Source organism: Anopheles maculipalpis, chromosome 3RL (genome assembly GCF_943734695.1).
Source record: "Anopheles maculipalpis chromosome 3RL, idAnoMacuDA_375_x, whole genome shotgun sequence".
Lineage (NCBI taxonomy): Eukaryota > Metazoa > Arthropoda > Insecta > Diptera > Culicidae > Anopheles > Anopheles maculipalpis.
The window spans coordinates 12564698-12592611 of record NC_064872.1 but is presented as its reverse complement, the minus strand read 5'-3'; the positions used below and the strand labels follow the sequence as shown (position 1 = coordinate 12592611).

Genomic DNA, 27914 nt, shown 5'->3' with positions numbered 1-27914 from the left:
CGTATTCGGCTTGAGATGTGGTCAATAACTTAAACGTATGTGCCATGCACACACCTAGCTATCAAGCGAAATCTGCAATTATATTTTACCATCAAGGAGACTCAATAGTTTAGAGCGGGTCCCTCACGATTATTGAAGATCTTGCCGATCTTCTTTAGTCTAGTTCCTGTACGCCCGTTCCACAGGATAGGTATACAAGTCAAAGAAGCATTGCATGATAGGGACCACGAAGCTGCAAGGCAAAGCTTATTTTATTACAATTGCTGTCTGCTTCCTACGTTGTATCTATGTGTCCTTTTTTTTTCAGCTTGACTTTTCTTCCCTTATTATTTTCTTCTTCCTAATCTTACGCTCGTAAGCACCACCCTTATGGTATGCTTGTCCTGGAAGCTACCATTCGCGTGATCAACGCCTAAGTATCGCAAAGCTTAAACGCTTGCGAAGCGTTTCGCCCAAACACTTGCTCAAACTTAGTACCAGACAAACCAAAGACCATTATTTAGTACTTTGATTTTTAGATAAGAAAAAACCAGACTAAAAAGTGTAAATAATTCTTGTTTTATCTCTACTTATTTTTCTCCATCTACATTTTCCCCAATTCTTCTTATTCTGTTTGGCTTGACGATTCACTTGATCACGTAGATCACAATACGTTGTTGTATATTAAGTCCTGATAACGGTCTGCCTTTCTATATGCTGACCATAACCAAAAGGAAACTAAAATTTTCTATCAAATATTCACGTATAATTTACTTTGAAGTTGGTAATACTTTCCACAAACACATAAACATAACTTGCACTGAGTTTAATTATGTAGAAAAACAGTTTCTCTCATTGAAAGCGATATTCACAAAAAGTTTGAAGTTGACTAGTCATCAAACCATATTCTAAGTTAGTTCTTCTGCTGATACTTACAAACAAGCTGATTTAAAAGAAACTAATAACAAACCATCAGTTTTAAAATGCTGCTGGGGGCTTCAATACGAAGACTTACACCGATGGTACCATTACTCTTCATTATGTAGATCGTTTGCTGCTTAAACTCACATTACCCTTGATCCACACAATCCCATCGAGTGCATGCAGTTCATTTGATGAAATCATGCTAATTAGAATCATCCCGCTCCGGGCGAATTAACGCTACGATCGATTTCAACGACATGCAATTGAAATACCGAACCCGAAACATCAAGCACACACTTGATGCGTTACGCAAATGCAAAAAAAGGCACCATTTGCGCTACCATTTCGGTCGTCAACCATCGTACCCGCTGCGATGAGCCCTCGACCATGATCGGACGGTCCGGTTAATTATTATGGTCACTGCAACTGCGCCCTGCCCGGGAACCGAACGGGCGGGCGTGGATGGCTGTTGCAGATGGCGATGCTAATGGCCGCGATGATTGTGGCCGCGAAACATGAGCGCGAAGCTCTCGTAAAGCGCCACTGCGCCGTGTCGTGGTGGAAGGCAGGACGGCGCCCGCCTGGTAGTCCACGGTGGAATGAAAACGGTGGCTAGCCTAGGTGAGTCGGTTTGAAAATGGCAAGAAATTAACATTTCATATAAAACTCTCCGTTTATAGCCCGCGAGGCTGCGAGCAGTGACGACCGGTTGAGGCCACTGACAGTCGGTAGTACGCCGTCTGACTCGTTGGACTACCGTTGGTTCCCTGGTGTCGCACGGCAAAAGGGTACACAAGCGAAACAAACGAAAAAAAAAAAAATCTCACCACCGCCTCGTCTTCATGTGGTACTCGCCCCGGTACACACAGAAGTCGCCATCTTCATGCCACGGCCAGGGCACAGCAAACATAAACCTGATCCTCGGAACGGTGTGTTTATACGGTCGGGCAGCGAACCGAGCGCACGCAGAGAGGCCGTTTTTCATCTCTCCGAGCCTTCGTGCCGGCGAAGACAACTTTTACGCTTGCCATTATAAATTTATGTCCGGTGGCCGGATGATGTGTGCACGCCCGCGAAAAAAGGGCGCACGGGAAATTAAATAAAACAAACACACGCTCATCGGGAACACGGGACGCCCGAAATCTCTATCTCCCGCAACAGTGGGCTGCCGGCAGGGCTCGCAGATTTTACGACAACCCAACCCCCCACAAGCCACTGTCCAGTTGACCTCGGTTCGATCCGTTTCTGATTGGCTGCTGGATGCTGACCGTAGTGGGGCGGCGGCATTTACTGTGAAGGTTTGCCAAAATTTTCTACCGCACGATGTACTCCTGTGCAGGACTAACTTTATGGCGTCCGAGAAGCAACCGAAATGTAGCGAACGGGAAGGGTTCGTTTTTATCTCCCAATGCCGAACCGAAACCCATTGCCAGCCATTGCCAAATTGGCGGAATTTAGCGGTTTAATTAGTCTCACAACTGCCGAAGCAGAGCGTCGACGCAATTAAAGTACGGCGATTCAACAAGAGGTGCCCATTAAAGGATGCCGAACCTCGCGCGATCTGCATACGCATTTACCATGCGAACAAAGTGCCACTCCCGGGGCTCGTCTCCTCACCGTCGGGAAATAAATTCGACCGGGGGTAGAGAATTCAGAAGCTGAAACGTTCCGAAATCATCAACGATCGTTAAAAAGGTATCATTCGTCTGGCGCGCCAGTTCTGCCATGAAGTGCCATTCTCTAACTAGTCCAAGGAGATGTCGGAATCTGGAACGAAAAACTTGAACCCTTATCGAGAGAACGGGTCTCAAACGACTGATGTGTTCTAATTGATTCAAAACAATACATTCGGTCCTGTTCTTATGAAGCATTCCCTGCTAAGTTACTGCCTAGGTCCGAATTCCACAGCTCCCAAAATCATCTCACGAGGACCGTGATGCCACCTTCAATTTGAGTTATTATTTTTCACTCACCACCACCGCGACATTAGATTCTGAACAAAAAAAACCTGTCCACAAAAAAAAAGGGTCCAAATCTGCCCGTCTCTTTCCCGAGGGACCGTCTCCATCTGACCCTATGATTATCCGACGTTTCGTTGGTCGATTACACGCAAACAAACGCTATAATTTCTGCACTCCCAATGCCCTACGGATGGCTCCCGGATCTAAGCGGCTTCTAAGCGCAAGGTTTTTGGGCACATCTAAATGCACCGTCACCGATGCGGTGCATCGCTAATCAGCAACCATGCGACTGCCGCTTCCAGGCGCAAACGACAACAAACCGTGTTAGAGTGTGCCCACGTTCCGTATCAGAAACATCACGGTCGCTTCAGTCAGTCGAGCTGGTCTGTCAGTAACAGCAATCAATTATTTTGATTATATTTCCCACAAACATAACTTTTTTGGCCCGAACGGGAACGGGCAAAGCCGTACCGTCTAAGCATGCATTAGAGGATGCACTTTGGAGACGGGTGTCCAACAGCGGATGCATCTGCCTCGATTGAATCTAATCGCAAAACGACGCCATGCTCATACGCCTCGCTGCATGTCCACCCAGCAGAACGACACACTGTTGCACTGGGATCCTGTATCAATTTTGACTCAATTCTGACATACGATCATTCGATGTGGCTCTCGCAATAGTACTATTGATGTGAATGATCAATTATTTAGCGCAAAATGATTATGATTAGCAAGTGTATTCTGCTTAATGAAGAGCTATTGGAACTTCATTATAACAAATTGCTACGGTTGCCGTGCTAAATAATTGTGCAAATAATTAGAATTGCTGGTCCTTGTTAGAACAAACATTGCCTTTACAAACTTTAATTTCAAGCAGTTTATGATCGGAAGTAACGTTCCGATAGCTGAATACTTTACTCATGCTCAAAATTATGTGGGAACGTATTGATAAAGATTGATTAACGCTGAATTGAACTTTTTAAAGTATTTTCAAGCGATAATTCTTAAGAAATCATAGCTAAAGTAACCAAACTTCTGAACTAATCAGTGAATAGTTCGATTTTTGTTGTTGTTTTTATCGATTTATAAATTCCACGGGCCGCTATGAACTGTTGGGATCGGTAAATACTATAGTCTATGGAAATCCACCAGTAACGTACAGAGGCTTGTGTTAATCGAGCAGCCATGGGCCACCACACTATGGATTCGCACCCTGTGACTGATCGGACAAACGGGCAGTAGAGCATTTTTCTACATGAGTCGAACCATCTATATATTGCGTCAGAAGCTTCAGCAAGCCAATAAACAGGCGATATCTTTAAAAAGTTCAATTTATCATCAAGGAGTACTTTATTTTATTTCAATTTAAAAATATATGCTCTTTGGTTTATCCAGGCTTCATTAATAAATTTAAACAGAATGTCAATTCAAACCATCAACTAAACCCATTTTCGCGTAAATATTTCTACAAATTAGGTGTTTTCTGGTACAAAATAAGATTAATCTTCTTCGCAGCTTGCACCGGAAATGAGATTTCCATAAAACAAAGCACACCATCCCTTATCCACAGCATCTACGATCATTTGAGCACTGGTAGTCATCGGTAGCTTCATACCAACACTGAGCTCGCCTAGCATTACTCCAACCAAAAAAAAATAACAGTTACAACTCTTCGCGGGAAGTGATTAAGGTTCCCCTTTTAGCTCCCGCACCATTCCACTAACGATTCGCTTCTGTGCTGTCTGTCAACCTACAGTGTGACCCACGGTCCAATGCCCAGTCCGTGACTTCGGCATGCGTAACCACGCACACTTTGACGCACATTTCCCGGAAAACTAACCTCAAACGAAACCAAAGCCTACGGGCGGCTCCTTGGACCTTTAATCCGTGCCTCTTACGCTCTTGGAAACCGAAAAAAAATATTACACTCCCAAACATAACACACGCGGACTCGCACAGACCCGCCAGCAGCAATCCGGCAAGCGGTTTCGGTCTTAATTAGGAAAATAAAATGGTAACAACACCTGAAAACATCACTTTGTGCCAACGGACGGCGTACGACCGAACCGTGAACCGAGGAAGTTTCTCCATGCATCGCAGGACAGCGCTCCGGTGCGCCGTGTCTCCACCGTGGTGATGTGGCAAATGAAGCAGTAAAACAAGTGCGCAGTTAGTGAAGCAGGTCGAAGTGAATAAAACGATATACCCGCTAGTCCGCCTGCCGATTGATATAAAACAGTGCAGATGGTAGTAGCTTCCATTTTTGTTAGCTTTTTTTTTGTCCGTCTCCCGTCCAACGGTTCTGAAACTTAATCCGTGTAGCGATTTCTTACCGGCCTCGCTTGCCACGGTGCGAATGGAGCATAAATCATGGTACAAGCGTTTTAGAAACGTAACGCTACGGGGAGAGGGAAAAAAAGACTTCCACCCGAAGGGAAGCTGCGCGTTTGTGGGCGTCTGAGGCGTCCGAAAACTGTGTACTTAACGATCCACTCCCGGACTTCTGGAGTTCGTTAGTACGTGTTGCTGGCCAATTAATTCACCAGCAGCAGCAGCAGCAGCGGCAGCAGTATTCAGCGGTAGCGGATGCAACGTCGTACGCGTACTCATTCAAGGCTTTCGAAAACACACGCGGAACACAGTCGAGACTCGAGCCCCAGGTCGCAACAGTTCCGGACGGCTTGGAAGTGTTGAAGAATGAATTAATTCGCCTTCAATCACCGCTGGACATAAACTGACAAAACCACACCGGTACCATATCATTTGATGGGCGTATGTTTTTCCGTGCCATGCCCGAAGAAGAAACTACCACCAGCACGACGCGACGCAGTACCGGAATCAGTTGCAAACTGAGGTCCCCATATCCCGGGACCTTGTTCTGTGCTCGTTCGTTCGTCCGAGTGTTTGCCGTCATTCGTCATTTTCTCGCTCGACCAAGAAGACGATTGCATAAATCTATTCCCCCAGTCAATTAATTGTCAAGGTAGGTAAAAGAAAAGGGCCTCCAAAGTCAATGAAAAGAGCGTAGCGCACCGCATCGTACAAACCCCATCCCGATCCGAGGTTCGTACTTGTACGCGTGAAAACTGACAAGCAAACCGCAGCATCACACGCAACGAGGAATCGACTCGCAGCGTGTGGAAAAAAGTTCGTCCTCCGATCATCATCCAATCGGCACACCGCCTTACACCGTTCGGCCCAAGATGTCCTTGCCGTCCGGGCAGTCCGGGCGGTGAAGAAACTGTCGCGTGATATCGCGCGGGCTCGGTAGCAAAAACTAACCCCACCGAACGGAGAAGGCTCAATGGAACCAACCGAAGCGATGGGAAACAAAAACACGATCCTTTCCAGTCAACGCGCACACGGCAGCACCATCGGTCGGTTGATTTATATCGCGAGCTCTATCGGAATGAATAATGTTTCCCCACGCGGATTCAAGCGCTGCAAAAAACCAAGGGGACCATCCAATTTAAAGTGATGGGAAATCACTCTCACACGACGCACTCACTTACTACGTCTGGCAGGGATTGTGCGCGATGGATATTCGATCAACTCAACGCCGTCACCCCGATGCGTGTTCGCTGCGTTTGGTGTAGTTTCCCAGAGGACAATGTTGGGATTATGCACAACGTGAGCCGGTGCATGTTTGCATCGGTCAAAATATGCTGAAGCAGGTAAATATTTTATTATATTTGTCTATCACTTCGATTGCATTCTAGATTTGTGGATGATGGATGGTGAACTTTAATTGCTTAATGATTTCGCCACAATTTTTAATTACTGCAAAAACTTGAAATTTCTTCCAGAAGAATCTCTTGGCGTCGCGATTCAGTCAGGTGTACTCCTCGCACACCGCCACAGATATCCGTCCGATGATGTCAATGTCATACGCAAAGCCATGGAACTAGAGGTGAAATCATCATCAGATCAGGTAAAAATCGTGCCCCGGATGTCGAAGCATGACATCCTCCAGAACGATGTTGAACAACTAACAGGAGAGTCTATCCCCTTGCCACAGACACCGGTGAGATTCGAACGAATCTGACAGCACAAACATTTTCTTCATCTTTGATCTGATATCTTGATATCTTTGATTGAAAAGATACCTCAGGTGCGTGGAAGAACGTCTCAGTCTGAAAGTGGCAACCACTTGGAAAACTTCCATGCAAAAAACAACATCTGTTCTATCAGTTATCAGATGCATTGTTGGAGGACATAATACCATGCCTGAATTGTGCATGCCCCGCTTGAGCCGATGCATAATCTTGATTATTTGACCATCTAGAATGTGATCAATAAATGTGTAGTTTTGACTCTTTCGCTCATATTTATTATAACTCATGAAAGATATAGATTATTTTATCTGTCTGTTATAATCACAAAGATATCCCGAACATACATAATATCTTACACAATGTTATGTCCCTCAAACATTTAAAGTTCGTTCCACTGTGCGAATAAGAAATCATCACATCAGCTTCTTAAAACTCGCACCAAAACGTATCGCTAACCACCGGCATGCCAGCTTCCATCGTCCACCGCTGAGAATCGCTCGGACGAAGGCAAAGAATTCGAACCCATTGCGAATTCGTTCAGCGCATAAAATTCTTCAAATTATTACAACTTGTATTATGAGACAGATAAAAAATTAGCTAATCTGTAAATATAATTTTTATATTTTATCCCGTTCCGCGTCGGTACGGAACGAAACTCGAACGATCGGTGCTGCCGCCGCCACCGCTCCCGGCTACAGGCATTGCTACCATCTTCCACAGCGAAGTGACGAAAAGCGAAGAAAATCGGCGAGAACAACATCACACTCGTCTACACCTTAGGAACCCGGTGGTGATGCGGGATCGCTACCGGTTGAAGATCGTTACCTCCCGAACCCTCCCAGCCCTCACTCGGTCCCCACTCAGAGCTGTGTGTGAAGAGATCGGTGCAGCTTTGCTACAACGCAGACCAACTGGCCGATGCGCTATTGACTGGGAGGAATTTCAAAACATCAAGCTCGACAAAAAAAAAGATTCCAAATCTACTCGATCGAGTTCGCTTCGCTTCTGGTTTTCTGCAGAAAGGTTGCAAAATTCTTCCACTTTTTCATGCACAGACCGTCGTCGCCGCCGCCACCGGAGCGTGTTAAGCGTGTGCAAAAACTATCAATTTATGCACAAAACAGTAGCGCAGACTTTTCGGATAAAATGTACCAAATCATGCTCATCTTGTGCATCCCGCATCCTGATGTGATGAAAAATGTTTAGTGATGCGTGATGCAACCGATCAAAACACAAAAAAACGCCGGAGAATAACAAAAAAAAAACTTCAATAAGAAATAACGAAGCGATAGCATTTCGAATGAGAATAATATTAATATTATACCCGAACCCGTTTGCAAAAGTGTTGCAGTTTCGAGAAAGCGTTTCGTAACGTCACTTTCGGCTTCACATATTTCTCCCGGGATGGGTTTTCCCTGTGCTGGCAATCTAACCGAACGCTGGCGTGTCTGCCTGTCATGGAGTCATAAACCAAGTCACTAAACAACTTTAACCACATTCCCACACCGGTGCGTTCGGTTAGCAAAAGTCAACTCTTTTCCGGCGTTCCGAAGCTCCCGCCGAAAGCAACCAACGGGTGGTGTGGTGTGGTGGAAGAATTTGCTGAATTAATTTGTACCGCTTTATTAAGCGATTTTACGAACCCGATAAATAATGACTTATTTTGCTTCGGTGCAGGTGATAATTGTGATTGATTTTTCTCGCTCTATCATGTCCAAAAAATGATTGATTGAAAAGAAAAATCAATTTTTAATAAGCATTTAGTAGCAACGTTTTTCATTTCGCGCTTTCTTTATCGATCCATCACCTTTTCAGTTTATGTAAATCAATGCTTAGCAAGAGAAGATCAATAAGCCTGCTACGATGCTTGGTCTTGGAAGAGAAATTAGAAGATTATTTTAGGTGCAATTCAAACTTTAATCCTCAACTTTTATGCTGCTCGGATATCCAAAACGTTTCTGATTTATTTAAATAAATCAGAACTTTTATGTGTTTATATAAAAATTCCAGAAATTTAATTACTATAACAATATGGCGGCAATTCTCATATTTAAATAAATAAATTGAAGTACTATCAGAGTAATTTAAATTATTTAACTAAAATGTAAAAAAAAAAGTACTTTCAGAGGAAATTGAATAAAAAACACGAAAATATTTAAAATGGAACAATAGAAGAAAAATAATAATTGAATAGAACTAAGAGAATTTTAAGTCAAAATTAAGAGTATGAAACAAACTCTTTTTCAGGTAATGCTCGTACATTTGAGCATTAAATAATGAATAGAAACTATAAAAAATACGTACAAAATTGACAATCCAATAACTTTTGCATTTTATCCCTAATACACGTTAATTCAATCAAACTATCTCGCTAATCATTATAATCAGCCCTTGGAACAGGGGAACCTTTGCTGCGGCGGTACTCTTAAGCGCCAGACTTTACTCAGCCCCTTGATGGGTGTATTATTTTTCAATTAGACCAGTTATTTCTTCTAGAACGCAATACGATGGCTTTTTAATGCAACCGGTCGGTGATGGCGTGCTCGAGGCATCTCATAAGGCGTACAGGTTCACGATGCACCTGAATCGGGGGGGGGGGGGGGGGGGGAACGAACCTCATCGCAATACCCACCGTCGCACCGACCAAAGGTAGGTGATCAGTTTCCAATAATGCCTGGTAAATGCATTCCGCAAAACCGATACGCATCGCCGTTGCGTCGCGATCACGCGCATTCACGCGACACGCTCCGTACCGTTGCAAAGTGCACCGAAAGTAGTCGGCCACGGTGAGTCGATTCGGCCGAAGGTCTACCACCTTCAGCGTTGACGTAGCGTGCGAAATTATTCGCCACTCTTGGGCCACATACAGATACAGTAGCGATGATCCGGACAGCTATGATGTGCCCGCCGCGACTGATCGACTTCTGCCGTTTTGCTACACGGTCGGCCGGCCGGACCGGTGGTCTTAATCGGGGCTTAATCTAAGAAAATTATGGCCGTAATCTAATGAGCGTTTCCACTTACCGGTGTGGGGCATTTCGGCGATGCTTGGCGGCGCGTTGATTGCCGTCTTGAAATCAGATATTTTAGTCTCGCCCGGTCCTGACCCTGCCCGGACTTGCTCGGACTTTACGTGGACCGCCACTGATGCCGCTGCACTACTGCCCGGTCCGGAGATGTTGCACTCTGACACACCGGTAGACGTTGCCGTTGCTGCCGGCCTGTAACGGGAAGAAAATTCGTTTTCTTATTATGACTGCACTTCTTAAAGCCGGGATGAATTGTTTTAATTTACGCTAAAGCTCATGCGTTATGAGTTTCTACACCCTTGACCTGTCGACTGCGCGGCTGCGGTGGCGGCCAAACGGCAGCCACAAGTCGATGGCAAATTCGTTCTCTTCCCAGATTTCTTCTTTTTCCTTCATTCCATCGTGTACCTTTCTTTCGGTACAGGTGAATCAACAATCGACCACGTCGATGACCCAACAACCCCCGAACAAGCACGGAACCCATGTTAAGGACCCCGTTTGGTGGACACTATCAAAACAAAAAAAAGCATAACATAAACATAGGGTACAAAAGTTAACCCAACATCAACACCACTCATCGTAACCCCGGCCACCCAGTCTGTGTGGGTCGGATTTATACTGTGAAAATATTGTAATTTCATTAATTAACGCCTTTTAAGAGGAATAAATTAGCATAACGCACCCGTCCAAGCGCACCACAAGGCGACGAAAGTGCACACTACGTTACCGGCTCACCCCTGCACAGTCTGAGAAAACTGAGGAAAGGACCCCACTTATCCCGTGTGCCCTTCGCGCGGCGGTGGTGGTGATATTAATGTCCTGGAAAGCCTATGCATAAAGGTCGTAAAATGTTGAAAGTAAAACAAAAATCCTTGTCCCCCCTGGATGGTATGGAATGACATAAAAACCGTTCCACTTTGATGGTGCTTTCTTTTGAGGATATGATTCCGACACGATGAAAAGGTTTAATCAAGTGAACTCAGGAGTAAGGTAGCGGGGGTGCCTTACAGAGGATTAAACCTGGAAATAGTGGTTTTATGTTGTAATAGTAGAGAAACTGTTCAATAGAATTTTATTTCGTGTCAATTTAAATAGATTTTCTATAAAGAAAATTCAAAATCAAGTGAGTTACTACTTCGAATAAGTAAGCAAAAGTTATTAAACATTTACGTATCATAATCCGTCCTGCTTTCATTCTCGTCTACGCGTGTTCATCTGTTACCTCTACCTACCTACCTACCTCCTCCTTTCATCTGTTTTAACGATCCGTGTGCTTTTCAACTTCATATTGTTTCTTTTCCTCACATCCCTTAGTTAATAAGAATAATGATGGTTGAATAAATAATTAAACAAAATATTATCATAAACTTTTGTTTTCATGATTTTTTTAATTTACTTAACAAGATTATTGAACCCGTGCGGATATTGTTCGAATAAAAATTAGCAAAAGATCGAAACAAAAAGAAATACTTTTTCCCTAAAGGGACTGAAGAATATTGCTTAAAATAAATTGTGAAGAATATGCAAACAAATAATAATGCTTCTTTCGACACAAGTGAATATGAAAAAATGGTTAAAATTTATTGTTTTGCAGGTTTTAAGATAACGCCGGTGGTAAGACGACAACGCCACCGGTATCCATACGGAAGAATCGGAGGTAAAATCCTACCTGGGCCGGATCCGGGGAACGTTTCCGTAGAGAGGACTTGTTAACCAAACTACATCGGTATCAAGCTCTTCAAATAAGCCATTTGAAGGCCAGCTTGACTCAGTAGGTCCTAGACCATAAAAGCAGAAGAAGCTGTCTCAATGGAAAATACTAATGGATTTATTACGACACACCAATAACAACTCCTAAACTTGTTAAGGCTTCAGAATAGCAAAAAAAAAATACAGGAAAATTGTTCCAATCATCTTATCGAACATCATCTTAAAAATTATTGTAAAATGCCTGCAGATTACCAGTTAAATTGATTGAAGAGACCCAGATGATGATCCAGCTGATATGAGCATCAAATGACCTTTTCTCTGTATTATTTGCAGTTAAATGCAGTCAAACAAGTTTCGAAATTAAATCTACATACTCCGTAGCATATCCCTTGCTCCTATTTTCTTTCTTATCCCCTACCGTCGCATAGTTGTTTACTTTCATCAACTTAATAATTACCGCTGCTGTCTGACCGCAGCCAAATGCCACCATCGGTTACCTCATCCTGATTACTGCTAGACCTTGCAGTACGATACCTACGCTCCTAGTTTTGCCCGGAAAAAAAAACAACAACGACCTAACTCTTGCCTGGCGTGAGCTTGATTTGGCGAATAATTTTATGGTCACGTCATGCGGAGTCGTTCCAGTCCGAGGAGGCGAATACTTCACCACCATAAGCATTTCAGCACGCATCGCTACGGTACCGGCCGGAACCGGCCTACGGTTACCCCGGGTCGGCTTACACATTTTAGTAGCTCATTAATACAATCGCTATTTTCCGCAACGCCTACGTAACTCGGTCCGGGGCGTCCGAAGATGGCGAGCTAGCAGCAGCTACACTTTCGCGGAAAATATAAACAAATTCGCGCGTTATCGCAAATTGGGCACGCTTTCACGCGTTCCGTTGGTGTTTAATTATAAGAACGTAATATTCACCCTCTGTTCCGTCTGCCTCGAACCGCCACCCAGCGGTCCAAAAAACAAACCTCCTTGTGCTCCTGACGTGACGGTGCATGTACCGTTCGGTAGTGTAAGGTAATGTAAGAACTCAATCTGCTGCATAAAGCCGGACGCTATAATAACGGAGGGAAAGCTTTTTACGAGCCCATTTGTGCGTACTCGTCATTTGAATAGCTAACTTTGTGCGAATTAAAACAAACTGTTTATACGAAAAAGGCATAAAATCTTAACCAAACTGCGACTCGCCGCCATTCTGTTGGCTTTTGGGCAGCCAATCTTTACGCTGCGACACGGCACGTCACATCCCTGTGCCGGTCGCTTTTCGGGGTGTTTTATGATTGATTTTGCCTAATTAATCATACCCGCAGGATTCGTCCATTTCTGCCAAAAAGGGAACACCGAAACGCATGGATTTCACTGTGTTTACACACCTTGAGCCTGGCCTCACCTTGGGCTTCTGATAAGTTTATGCAAATACCGATCGCAAAGCCGTAGCCGTAATGTGGTGTGGTAGCGCCCCCAAAACTTATGTCCTGCGTCACGCGTTTTACGAACCCCGTTGGGTGACGCGTGGTCAAAACCGTGGCCACCACGGTACCGTACGATCAAGCCGAACGGTCGGCGCCGTTAATGCCCCCCTTTGCTCAGCAATCAGCTCACCGCGGCCCGAGGATATGGTTGTTGAACTTTGTCTCTTCATTAATATTTATCATCGCGGTTCGGGGTGAAAGCGGAGTCCTGCTTTAAGTGCGTCGTTCCGGAAAAGCCTGCCAAACGGTCCGGGGGTACGGTGTGGACATTGGCTGCTGATTAAGCCATGGTAGCCGTATCCGTTTTGCGTGTAGACAATTGCGTAGGGATAAGCATGTGTAGCATGATTAGTGATACTGCGTTGCCGAAACGTTCACCTTTTAACAGTCGGTTGTGGTGGATGGAATAATTTCCAACTTTTTGATGAAAAGGAAAAAATCCTAGTCAAAGGTTATCGAAAATAAAATCTTTACGGAATTTGTAGATAAGCGGCTTTCTAAACTGTTCGTAAAAGAGCATGCATATTATGTGTACAGATTGGAAATAAATATTTTTGATGTTCATTTACTTGTGGTGCTCTTGACGACTAATTTATAGGCAACATACATAAAATAATTCCTTTAAAAAATAAAATTTATATGTAAAAAAGGCGAATAATAAATTAAAGCTAAGGTGCACCTGACATGAAAATTTGTGTTTAATTTGTCCAATGTATTTAAGATGTTTGTATTTATTTTAAATATTATTTGCATGGATGGTAAACACTTTTGTGCTGTCACTAAGCGTTACATGATTCCTATTTGTTGATCATGTCATGAGACAGGCACCGGACAACCAAGTCTGAAAAATCATTTTAAACTGTTGTTAATTTAGCTCTGACATAAAGGTTAGGCAAACAAAGGAGCTCTGTCGTGTGCGATTTACAGGATATTAAATTTTTAATTTAAAATTTTTTCTTGTAATTAAACCTACTTTTCCCCGGCCTTTTAAAGCCTTGTATTCCCTTTCCCACTATACATTTTCTTCCACATACTATCAAAGCAAATAAATTGCACTTTGCACACATGCTAATCACCATGTATCCATCCTGCCATGCGAAAGCTGTCACACTCAGAAGTGTAGCCTGCGAGAAAGTGGATCCAAACCCGCTCGCTCCACCTGCAACCTCACACAACCAACCAGCTCAACTACCACGGCGAAACTGTCGATAAAACCGTTTCCAGTCGTTCATTCGCGAAATTTAACAACCAAACAGTGGCATCCGTTTAATTTGGCGATTATTCTCCTTTCATTTCCTTCACTCGGGTGCTCCTTTCTCTTTAGGTGCGCTGCACTGCCGTAGTGACACCGCGAGTGGTGATATGCCTGGGAGCCATGTCTTGCGCTTTTCCTCCCGTGCGATTTCAGCAGGCAAATTAAACACACATCCACATGGTAGCAGTGGTAGCAAATTTTTATGGACGTTAACATTTCTACGGAAAATCATAAAATGTGTTCACTACCGCCGTCAGGCTCTCCCGTGCAGGTAACTCGCAGTGCAGTAACGGTTTGTTTTCCGCGGACCAGCTTGTTCAGTGCCTTAATTTGCACATTTTTGTGGTTTGTGTCCTTTGTTCTAGCGAACTCGATGCCTTCATTATCTCGCGTAGATGATCGTGTGGCCGAGAGTGGTAAAAAACGCTTCAATGTATCTCCCGTGTCCATCAGCAGTTTATACCGTCATTCATGAAACGTTGATGCTGTCTTCGCTAAGAATGGGAAGAAGCCTTCCTAGGCCATATCCAAATTAAGCGTTAATTAAATGGAAAATAAAATTTTACCCATATGGATGTGGTGCCAGGGCCCTAATTCTGTAAAACCTGTACGCTGACCATGAAAGAGTGTTTGAGCTGTGAGTTTTAAATCGACTGTATGACACTTGGATACAAATCTAGCCCAACTTGCTCATCAAGTCAGCTACTAAAGCGGAGAAATAAAATTTATAGACACGCAACAAACAGTTTTCTAAAAGGTGTTATTGAACTTGCGAACAAAGTAACTATGGTCTGTCCTGATCCACCGCCGAACAAATCATGATCGATTCCGATCGTTTCTTTACTCATAAATCGATATTGATCACCTTGTTGATGCCTTTACATCCAGTTTGCAAATATATTCGCCATAAATTCACCCGTTATCTTTGAACATACAACACTCACAGTCATTGCTCATGACCGAGCAATCGATCGACTGCAGTACGCCCTACCAACAAATTACCATTCACCAACACCATACCCAACAAACCACCGTCCCGGTGCGTCCCAAACATATCAAACAAAACAACGATGGATGGCATTGGCGTTGGCAACGACTACCGCGACACTGACCATCCTGAGCAGAGACAAAACATTAATTTTATGAATGAAAATAAACTGGAAACAGACAACGCCAGCAAGGAGACGGAAAAACAATTAAACTTCTGCACCCAGCCCCGGTTCAACCCGACCCAACCTGACCGGGACAGGGCCAGAAAACGTCAACCTCGGCAAACCTCGGAGGATGTGATCCCGACATACATCAGAAAATGGAGATCCCAGTATAAAATGATATAAATGCGTAAGAAATCGTAAATGTTTATCTGTTTTCCGATTCCGGCCGCGACCTCGACGAAACCGCCGAAGGAAGGGAATCTTCCCGCATCGCATCGCTTCTCGGTGACGATAAAACCAAAACACAAAACAAGGAAACTGAATGACCAAAGACGAGACCGCTTGGACAAAATCGAGTGCGAGAGCGTTGGGGAAGTGGAATCATCTGAAACAAACTTTTCGGACTAATCACGATGGTAACACTTCATTCTTGGAGCCATGTTCTTGGCCCGTGTGTCCAGGCGAACAAAGAGACTGTACCACAGTTTCCAATCGGCATCGATGTTCCGCCGGCACCACTGTACGCTTCAGAACCGGGCTGAAAGGCTTACTAAGCACACAGTGAGGCACAGCCAAAGGAGAAGCAAACGAACCGTTTATGTACTGGGCTTGTTATTCGGTTTAATTATCCTTTAATGTTATTAAAAACAAAACGAAACAAAAAAAAACATAAATTAAATTATTATAAGCACATCTAATGGGAATGGTGCGGACCATGTGAAGTGATTGAAAGGCAAGAGGGAAAAAGGGACTGCTCCGCTAGTCTCGTTGCTTTATTACAATGACATTAAAAATAAACCTTGATGATTTGAAAGCGTCCAAAGAAGCGGAAACAGGTTAAAGCTCGGGACACAATTTGATATCATTTTCTACGCAATCGAAACAGCTCAAGTGTTTTCCGTCGCGAGGCAATTTACCACAGAAGCATAAAATGTTTCCAGTTTTCAAGGATCTATGGTTTGTTTGCATGGCAATTGTTTTAGGCACCTGTATCGTTTACCCTCAAAAACGATCTTTTAATAGTTCTGAGTGGCTTAACTCAATTTTCGTTTTATTACACGCCATGGATAATGACAGCGAAACAATAAAGCTAATGCTACGTTTTAACGTAATGGTCACTATCTAAACGAAATCACACATTTTAGAAATCACAGCGCTTAGCATATCAACAATTTAATAAATGATTTATTTGCAAGCGAAGCTAGAAGAAAATTTGTTTTTGTAATGTTTAAAAATAAACAGTAAAAAGGAGTTTGTCTCCTATTTTACGAATAAAATACTGTCAAGTGCTAATAATAATTATTTGCTATTATTGTGCTCTTTAATTCCGGTCTTCAAACGGCAGGACCGGAATTCAAATCCGATCAATCCCCAGTGAGGACTGACAATCCAACTACGTAGTATCGGCAAGTCTAGTAAGCCATTCGATGGCCGGTGTGACTTTAGAATGTGACCGGTGAGACCTCACATCTCCTTGATAAAGTTTTAGCAAGAATCGATCGAAATATTCAGATGCAGGAATCTGTAGGAATAGAAGTTTTAATAAAAACTTCTATTCCTACAGTTATTTTAATTAATAATAAAGCCTTGAGTACACGAGTACAATATGTCAAACAGTTTAAAAGGTTTGCTGAAAATTTTACGTCAAAAAGATCTCGGCGGCGGCGGCTGGAAGATCTGTAGCAGGCGTCTCGATCGAAGCATATAAACAGACGCTTTGCTAGCTTAGTGCTAAATGGTGATTTACAAATAGATTACGAAGTACGAAATAAAGAATAGTTTGTAAGATCTCAACCACGAAACCAAGCGGAGTTAGCGCATAATCTTAATACAAACGTTCGAAAGTCTAGTGCGAAAAGTAACTCCAAACTGGTGACTACCGGCGTGATTTGAACAGTGCAGTGCGTCTATAAAATCCTTTAACGCTTCTGCAAGGAAGAAGGACAGGAGATCGCGGCGTCAATATCGCGAATGTGGTGCCCGCCGTTCGACGAAGAAGACGTGGAGCCGTGGTTCGTGAGTCTCGAGGCTGGGTCTCCTCCCTGCCTTTTCCTATGCGTTTCCATGGGATTTTGTGGATGAAGAGAAAGAGAGAGAGTTTCAGCTTTTTGAGTTTTCACTTGGAAATCTTGGAAACCGTGTATCGTGGCCTTAATCCAACCACATAAAATTTTCAATTAATTATTGCTAGAAAATCAGCTGTTTATAAAATGCATTTATCAATTATTTTATTGTTGTGATGCTTGTTGTGATTTTCTATAAATGTATCCAAAATTTTTGCTGGGCTTAGTAACAAATAATCTTAACCAAAGTTAAGAAATTTTATTTCAAACTTTTGCCTTGTGACAGCTTAAGTAATCCAATGAAATAGTCAATATTAGGGTTCTAGCTATTTTAACAAACTCCATTTACATTAACCGTGCTCGTATGCTACACATTCTTTACATACGCAATAGCGTACGTATCGAAACCGCACACACCGCCGTGCTAAGCTGTCATCCCAACAAGGCAACACAGCTCCTCTCACCAGCTAACCCACTCGCCCAGCATGAATCTGTTTTTAATCAATTACACCGTTGCAATCTAATTGCCACGATCTTGCCCAACACAGCGGTCGCCATCGTCAGCGTCGGCGATTGACAGGATCACTTCTCACGCGACACCCGCGATGGGTTTCGCTCGATAAACGCACGGTGCCGGAGTGCGTCCCAAGACTACGCCACCGCGACAACGACATGTGCTGCCCCTAATGGCTGACCGGCAAAACCGTGGCGCGATACGCAATGCTTGTATGTGTGCATGTTGCACCGCATATCACATACGGTTTGCTCTTTTCGCCGATAAATAAGGACCTAAGCGAACCGTCTAACACCCGACCGATGGTTGCGATGGAAATGCGCGAATCTATCTTCCCGTGCACGCGAACCACGACGCTGTGGGAAACCTCTCGCACACCAGTCTCCGGTCGGTCAGTCCCATAATGTGATGCCACTAGTGCGGATGGTGGCCATCATAAGGTTACCTCCCTATTGCCTCTATGCACTGATTGCTGTTAAAAAAAAGTCGTTCTCACCATACACTGCGTTGGCGCTGGCGTATCAGGTTCCTGCCCGAGACGCACCTGCCCTAAGACCCTACAGGCAATGCAAAGTGGAGGGGTCTTTATAAATATTAATGTATTCAAAGAGTGATTTGTAATAAACACTTGTTTTGCGTTTCGATATGCGCTCACGATTGCCCTTACGCACACGCATCGTGCAACACGACCTTTCGCGAAAAATGCACTTCACGTGCGTGGCGTCAAAAGTTTCGCATGCCAAAAACGGACCGCGAACGGTCCCGCGTAAGGTTTCCAGATAACGGCTCGCGTCGAATGCATGCACAACGGGTTGCATTTGAGGTTGGTTGGTCGGTTGGAGTAATTTGTTTGCCCCATTCCTTGAAACGGTAGTCCTCGATACACCTCATTATGGAGCCGGTACGCCTACGAACGCTGGCCTCGCCGTGATGGCTGTCTTTTCATTAATCGTCACTAGCGGGAACACAAGCGGTTCTCGCGGTCGTTTGCGCTGTCGATAATACGCGCTGAACGACACAGGGATTAGCGTGAGGCGTTTTTTTGGGGGAGATATCGTTTTGCCTTGCACCGAGCGCATCGTAAAACACTAAACTCAACCGAATGGAGTTGTTGCTTGATTGCTTTATAGCTGCAAAAATGCTTCACGCCGTATGCGGTGTATGCCACAGTGTTATAAGAAGGTTGATTTTTTTTTATCAGCTCAGGCACAGCTGATCGGATGGGTGATAAGGTTTAAAATTTATTCGTTAGCTCAAATTTCCCGTTTTTTTATTTTTTATTTTACTGGGAAGTTTTTTTAATTTGGTGTACATAATTACCGAAACTTCTCAAATTAACGTCTCATATACGTACAATGAACATCAATCATAAAAGTAGGATTTTTAAAACAATTGCCGTTAAACAACGATCGAAACAGTGACTAACGCTAAAGAAGCCAATAAATTTGTCGAATTGAACTTCACCATTTTATCATGGTTAGGATTCAATTTGTCAATTCGTACCTTAATTAAATGAAAATTACTTAATAGTATACAAACAAAATCCTCATCAGCTTCATTCCTTAAAAACATGTGCTATATTGTTCGAATTAATAAATCCTCATCACATGTTCAAGCCATTCCCCGTCTAGTTGTTGCTCTTTTGCACTGAGCGTCACATTATTTCAAGCTACTGCGTCCCCTCCTCGTATGCATGATTCCCACACCCTTAAGTCACAGCTTCCCGAGTCCTCCGCTTATCCGGCCCGACGATCGGCAGTATAATTTAATGGTATCCTGTTTTACAGCGCCCGGGACGCTCTGGTTTTCGGAGACGCACTCAAACGGTTTCAGTGGTTGAAGCGCCATTCGGGACGGATCGACGTAAACTACCTTCATTACAACCAACCCGACCCAAAGGCCCCCTGAGTGTAAAGGTTTTCCATCACTCGCTTTGAGTTCTCGCTGCACAACCTTGTCCCATACGAATCCTGACTTCCTGACATGCTGCGGAGAGAAAGAGAGAGAGAGGGAGCGATCTCGCGAACCGAGTCACGCTTATCTGATTTCATCACATTCAATTCATTAGCTCCGTTTATCCCGGATCGCATCTCGCCGTACCACGGTTTCCCGTGCGAGCATCACAACCTGTCGCATCGTCAGAAACGTCAGAAATAATGTTTTGGGGGTTTGTTTTTGTTGCTGTCTCTGCTTACCGCTCAATTCCGACGCGATCTACCAGAAGCAACCACCGTTCCCCGGTGAGCTTTTTGAATGAAAACTAACCAATTTAAACGCACCATTGAAACCCATTCGAACGATATCACACAAGCTTCACGTTCCCGCAAGCACCGCAGCAGTTTTTTGGTTAAAATTTACACGATCATCATCAGCAACAAATCGCAACATTCCGGCTGATCATCACCAGCGTGAGCTCTCTTCTTCAGCTTCTCAACTCCAGAAGGCCACCGTTTCGCGAAATAACCCTTATTTTTCCCCCATTTCGCCAAGCTCCGGGTGAGAGATGGCCAAAAATTTGTCTCCAAACTTTATAATGACCACCATGGTTCGGTGTACGGATGGGTCCCCTGACGAGGACCCAACACGGCGTGGACATGTTGTGTCCCCCCCGGGGGTCTAGCCCAGCACCAGGTTAGTTTACGATAATATCTTCTCCCCTTGAGGGGCGAGTGTAACGGCACACCGATCGACAGCACTTGTTTTGCATGCTGTTCATGGGGATCGAACAAATCCCTCCTTCCGTTTCGATACACTTCGGTAGAGTTCGCTGGCTGGGAGGAAAAAATATGACACGTCCAAAGTTCTCTCCCGTCAGCTTCGCAGACTTTACACGCCGTTTCATCCGTCTGATCGAACGTTGATTATGCAGAACCTTTGGGATACGCATGGTAAGCATTGATGGGGAAACCTAATTGACGGTTTCCTTCCCGCGTTGTGACTTCCTTCGAAACGTTCATGCGAAGCTTTGAGATTGAAGATCCAGTGTGATGCTGTGATCATTTGCCAAAAAAAAAAGTACCGTGCAACAGCTATTGAAGAACTAACGCACTGAGCAAAACAAACCCTCCAAAACGCTTACCTCACGGCGCGATTAATCCAGAAGCACACGGAGCCGTACGAATAACACATTCTTTAGTATTTCGTTAATTTGACGAAAGACAGATTCCAGGACGATAAGATACGCTTCTCGTACTACCGTTTGCATAGCCACAGACAAGCAGCAGCCTAAAAAAGAACACGGAACATGGATGATCCGTGTGCGCAAGCTACGTTAATTGATATAAATTTCCAGTGAAGTCATAATCTTTTACGGACTGACATGTTGTTTCCCCAAATCAATAAATTTGGAGGCGCATAAAAATTTATCTAAATTTTATTGGCGCCCCCGTCCTGTCCTGCTCTTTCACTCGCACACACTGACGCGCTTCGATTCGTTCTCGGCACTGATCCCGATCGGACATCGTTAACAGACCTCCCTCCCCCTTCCCCGGTTCGAGCAGGACACCGGGGAGTGACAAGACATTTCGATCCGAGCATCAAAACCGAGATGAAACCAAAGCTTCTGATGTTTCTTTTCTGTCTCCATTTCTAGCCTGCCTTATTGCTGCTTCTCCAGATGACTACATCCAGGCGACGCTGGAGTCGGCTTCACAGAGATGAACCTATTTTGTGCAATCAAAGAAGATGCCCCGACCTGCACGAAACCATGAACACCGGCAGTCAACGGCTCATTAATAGATAATAACTATTTGTTGAAAATTTACATAGCCACATTTTTCATCGGAAGCGTTCCGGCGATCGTATCGCGCCGGGGGTGGGGGATGCCGGCCAGATTATGCTCGACAGAAGGGAGAGAGTTGGTAAGATTTCTGCGGCCAACGGTAGCTTTGGAGCAACCTTTCCTGCCTTGATGAGATGGAACACACAGGGCGAAAGGTGCTACCGGTCGTTTGTTACTGGCGGGCGCACGGGAAATATCTCGACGGAGACATGCTCCATCACAGCTTCTGCCAGCTTGTGAGTTCCTTTTTAGTCGATGTGTGAAGATCGTTAGGCGAAAATTGATAGGCGAAGCAAATGGAAATCAGGCGCGGCCATCTAAATGAGCTTCCGTTGCCTCGGCGGGCAAGCGAAAGGAAGTGAGCTTCTGTGAGATGGAGAAACGATATCGAGGGAATAGATCGGCCAGATGGATATACTTTTATGATAAACGGTTGCTCTCTGCGACAAGTGGTATTATTGTAATTGGGGAAAATCGCCCAAATGAAACATCCTTTAAATCGTCCTATTCATTCATGGGGCTTTGCTCTCATTTATTTGAGCGCCGTGGCACAGAAGTAGTACGTTGCCTGTCGAAAGGGTATTATGCGACAGACCAACTAGAAGGAAGCCATAAATATTTTCAGTACACGATATTTTGATGATTTACGAACCTTCTATTTCCTCTAAAGACGTTGTGTCAAAATGCCACACACTGCAACATGCGATGCGACAAAATAGAGCATTTATTTGTTTTCATTTCCCTTCTTTTTGAGTTATGTTGGATTTTCCAATTAAACGTTTGGAGTTTTATGTTTGTTTAATTAAAGACATTTTGAATTTTACTTAACTGTCTTAAGTGTTAGTATTATTTCCTATAAACTTCCACATTTTATCGATTTCCTCATGTTTCTTACTCATTCCTTTCACCTTGCTAATATTCTGCTGCTCCATATTTAATCATATCAATTTGTTCCCAACAATTAAAGCAAACCCGAATCGCGCTTCAACGCGCTTCGCCACACCATTGCCAACCACAGCAGTCAACAAAACTGACCCAATATCGTCAACGCTCCAATCAATTTCGATCGATCCACCACCCAGAAAGCGTCACCAACTGTAACACTGTAAGCAGCCGCGCTAGCCGCGATGTGAGCCAAAGACCAGATAATGTCCCCCGGATGCTAATGAGCAAACTAATTGGTCGAGCGCGAACGGTACGGTTTTTCGGTCGGATTTCGTTGAGCCCAATCTACCCACCACCAACTTCCTTCCAACGCCACCACGAGCGAACTCAAACCGGGAGCCCAATTTTCTAGATAGTTTACGATCTTCCTGCGTGCGTGTGTGTCCCTCTCCGTTTTGACACGCACCGAACATCGCGCAGACGTACCTTGTGGCGCTTCTGCCGGCGTCAATTTTCCGAACGCGACCGCCGCGAAACAGATAAAGCCGGTCAAGGACGGTTTTGGCCTTTGGCAGGCAAAGGCTAGCCCGGCTGAGACCGATTTTCCGGACCATAATTCCGGGACCGTGCTGTTTTTGTTTTTTTTTTATGCATGCCCGACAGCGCCCTTTGGCCGTTGTGGCCACCGGGCAGTTGATGATTTTGGCGCACGAAATGACGTTTCTTCGGACTACGGTTAGAGTGAGGCGAGCGCATGCGAAAGTTATAAACCACCGGATTAGCATAATACAAGTGTAGTTTACACGTACGTAATTATGCAAATTTTTGTTTTGACTTCAGACGATTTTGGACGGATTCTGTTTGAGCTTTGCAGGCTGCTGCTGGGGTTCTGGGGTTGTTTTTTGGACACTGGTTCCAAACATTGCACGGTGCTTGCGAGACACACACACACATATCACAATCCAAAGCTTTGTCCAGCTTTGTTTTGACGACAGTCGTTTCGGTTCGTGCGTCCTTTATTTCTTCGCTCCCTTGTGCCTCTTCTTGCCCTTTCAAAGCACAGCTCAAAAGAGCAATTTTTCGACCGCGAACTAAAGCACCGTAATAATGGAGGGCTTTTAACTCCGAAGCAGCACTCGCGCACACTTTACACAGTAACAAGGATAAACACCAATCATGCACGTTCTGCACGCGGAAGAATAAGAAAGCTCCCTTAAATGGCGTGGTCGACGCCGTACGTAAAATGTTCTGTTCCACTCAAGCCGTGCACACCAAAAGTGTTAAAATCGTGATTTCTTGATGTGATAAAATCGAGCATTTTCCTCTTGGTATTTGCTTCGTGCCTTCGAGTTTTCCAACAAACGCCGTAACCTCCCCCGAAACCTTTTCCCCGTTCCGTGTGTTACGATTAATGGAAGGAAGAGCGAAAAAAAAAAGCAATCCCGCCCCGGTGGCGTTGGACCCCATTTCACAATCATAATCGGGAACATTCAACCGACAAGGCAGGAAGAGCCTTTTACAAAGTGTGAGCGCCTCGTGAAGACATTTAAATGTAACGGCCGATTTGCACGCTAACCCAAAAGATATTATCGTATCGCTTTCGAGCTGCTTACCGAACTTCAATTGCGCGCGCCTTCACTGCTTCTGAACGGATGCCCAAACTGCGCTGAGGTGTGACATTTCGGAGCGATGAAATGGTTCAAATTCACAGCAAACAATCACCGGCCGAAAGTGTGCACCGAAAAACTTTGCGTTAAAGGGGGTTTGGTTTTGGTAGTAGTAAAATTATTTTAATTAAGATAATTTCATATTTTATTCATCGCGTTCGTGAATACATTTTAGGACCACCTTTCTTCGAGCCACACAAAATGTACGGCAGGTTGAACCGTTTTAGAGCGCGGCACCGAAAAACTGCGCTCTGCACTGATGATGATGTATTTCCTCACCAAGAAACCTCAGTACAACAACCAACGCCCACCAACGGAACGGCGTCAACGCATGAAACATTATCGCGTCAGATCGACGATTCAGATAACGATACGTGTAGTGCCAAAAGTGTTAGGCCACCCCGTCATGATCCGTTTTTGGGGGTCGTGTGTGTGTGTGGGTGCTTGTGTGAATATTGCTCATACACCTGAGATTTCATTTTACCAGAAAACGAGGTGCCCGAGACAGGCACCTGGTTGACGAATCGGAAGATTATTGCGTGGGGGAACTACCGCTTCACACCTTAATTAGAACATGAGCAGGATATTAGCTTGTTCACCAGTTCGTCATACCGAGTCTGGGTAGCATAATAGGCTCATTATGTACGTAGTCATTGTTTTGGTGCTTAATTTTAACAGTTCTTAGAATGTGTTACGTACGCGTGTTAGGATACGAATTTTGGAAATTCAAGGAATATATTGTGGGATGGTTGATTTGTTGTTGTCTGATTTTGATCCTTATCAAGTTCATGTACGTTTTGTTGAGATAATTTACAGGCGAATTAAATTGTAATCGAACTGCTGGTCTTTTCAAATTATTTGGGAACCAACCAAGAACATCAAAATCGGACAAAATATGTTGAAAACACTGTATGTTAGAATTTTTATATCCTAACAGTCCTCACTACGGAGGAACTGTCGGGATCGGATTTGAAACTCGATCCTGCTGTGTAAAGGACCGGCGCTGCTCTCACCTCGAACACGTGACCGCTCCTATGACCTAAGATTTATATCTTATTTTTTAGCTCATTACTTTGTTTTAAAGATACACTTCTTTAAGATTGTAAACGACTCCTCATACACGATTTAGCATCATTCAATGTGTTTTACAAAATGGTTCTGTTTTGTATATTTTTTGTATGTTTAGAGCTTTCACAACGTATGGTCCAAAAATATTTCGTCGTAAAAAGTCCATAAATTTAATGAAATTTTACCATTATGATGCGATTTTTATTAAAAAATATTCCATTCTTAATTTGTTTATTTATGCAAAATTTAAGCAGCGCGAAACTCACGAATATTTAAAAAATTGTAATGGACAATTGAGGATCTTTTCGTCTATTCACAAGAAAGCCGCATCGATCGAAACGCATGTTACAAACATTTAATTGTATTTATTTATTTATAATTAAATATGACGATACAATACCGTATTATTAACACATTTTATGATGAGTAAATTATATAAACAATCGAGAGATTTTCTCGGTTTCAAACATTTTAAAGAAGTTCATTTTATATGAAGACTTTAAATTAATTAGGACATGGATACCGCCAGAAATATAGTGAAAGGATCATTCAAAGCGATTACAAACGAAATTTCGTGAATCTTTTCAATTTCTACAGGTAATCTAATTTGTTACTAAAGTAAATAAAATTATGAGTCTCAGTTCCGGAAGACTTATTTTATTATCATATTTGTTTTACATTGTTATTGAACTTACAAAATGTAAAACAAAATATAAGTTTCATAAGGACTCACAGTAAAGAAATGTAAACTATTTCCCAATGTTTATAACATTGGACGAAATTAGAAAAGAATATTTTTTGTGTTATCTTAGTATTTTTATTAATTATTTCCTGCGAATTTTATCGCCAATTTGTTTTCTGTTGATGTTTTACTAGATATTTTTGACAACAGAACGACGTTTTTACATTATTTGTTTATCCATCGTGGTTAATAATATTTTTCCCTTCCAGTATGAATCTCTCTGTGCATAAATAGGACGCTTAATCAATTTTCAAAATGTGTACTATTCAGTTCAAAGACTGATTGTTTGTCCATAATGTTGTTAATTTAATCTTTTTAAACAATGCTAGGTTATATTAATACCAGCCACATCGAAAGATTATATTACCTTATAATGAAGCAATAAGAGAATCTAATAAATCGGCATAGCATACGAAGAAATGGACTGTTGCTGATGATTTCCAGTTGAGGTTCTAAACCAACGTATAGTTTAACTAACAACACAGCTTTTCATCTGGGCTTACAGTTTAACACAATACACCTTTTTCATACACTCCACTTAACACCACAGTCAGCAGCATAAATCTTTCAATCCGTTTCTTATGGATTGTTATCACTTTACCATCAACACTTTTCCCACACAAACACACAACGTTCTCGTTTAAAACATCACACTTTAATCTTCACACGGAAACAGCAAATAGCCTAGAACCGAATCAGAACCGTTCCAAAACACCGCAACGCAACGTCTCGCAACGCACTGGAAACACACGTACCACGTCCAACACCGGAGCCTACGATCGTCGTCGGTTTCGCGCCCGCTCGCAACCACATTCCAGCCACTAGTGGTCAGGGGCTGGCAACGTAACTCCACAGTATCCTCGCAGCGTTCGCCAGCCTGGACCGACGTACGACGTCCGGGGGTGAAAAAGAGATCGCACCAGTCACGCGCACCTGGCCGATTCGAGGGGTTGGAACTCGAGGGCACAACCAGCTCGAACACATTGCGTAAGGGATGAGAATCGTTTCGGTAAGGGTGCGCGAGCAAGACACCGTACTTTGTACAGCTTTTGACCAAAGCAGGATAACACTAGCACAGCCCTATGTGAGCCAATGAAGACGGTAGCCCACGGTTTCATTTCCAGCTTGCTTGCCCGTGCGGGAAGCAAGAACGGTGGCAAGTTCCGGTTTCGGTTCCAGCGCCAGCGCAGGCGTAGCATAACAAATAGAAACGGACATGCAACGTGTGCCCTGATCTCTTCACCGTCTGTCCAAGCCTTTCCCACTCCTTTCTGGCCGACGATGTGCGTGCGTATTTTAATGTTGTTTCGATAAATTGGCCGTTTTGTTTTCCGGACCCTTTTCCCTACCCATCCGCTGCCACTTGCTCAAACGCTCACTTCCGATAACGAACCTCACTTGCTCGCCATACTTTCCTTACCAACAGCTCTCTACGCGACAGCAGGGAATCGATTCCTTTACCATGGGAATTAAATTGAACTAGAGCAGCTATGGATGTGGCCGGAGTTAGGGTGACAAGATTGAAATCTCTGCTCCGTTGCTTTCTCAGCTGGCTCAGATGACTATTTGGAGCAGAAATTATTGCCCAAAATGGTGGACGTCATTCGATAGCCCTTTTAAACTTCCTTCCTATTACTGT

At 43.7% G+C, this 27914-nt stretch overlaps 3 protein-coding genes across 5 annotated transcripts in view; 1 reads left to right on the top strand and 2 right to left on the bottom strand.

Moving 5' to 3' along the window:
- The window catches only part of LOC126565923 (paired box pox-neuro protein), a 28398-nt gene extending 16238 nt beyond the window's left edge, over positions 1–12160 (bottom strand). The window contains exons 1-2 of the mRNA XM_050223126.1: positions 12156–12160; positions 9944–10140 (exon numbers count right to left, since the gene is read on the bottom strand). Coding sequence (XP_050079083.1) covers positions 9944–10140; positions 12156–12160 — 202 coding nt within the window. The remainder of the gene's footprint in view (positions 1–9943; positions 10141–12155) is intronic.
- The window catches only part of LOC126563823 (epidermal growth factor receptor), a 371336-nt gene that overhangs the window by 116091 nt on the left and 227331 nt on the right, over positions 1–27914 (top strand). The gene's annotated exons all lie outside the window — the stretch shown is intronic.
- The window catches only part of LOC126564362 (zinc finger protein ZFP2), a 505414-nt gene that overhangs the window by 429713 nt on the left and 47787 nt on the right, over positions 1–27914 (bottom strand). The window contains exon 1 of one of the 2 annotated variants that reach the window (XM_050221387.1): positions 12660–12664. The exons of the other annotated variant lie outside the window; for it this stretch is intronic. The gene's annotated coding sequence lies outside the window, so the exon portion shown is untranslated. Of the gene's footprint in view, positions 1–12659; positions 12665–27914 lie in introns of those variants that run through there. 2 annotated transcript variants of the gene reach the window in all.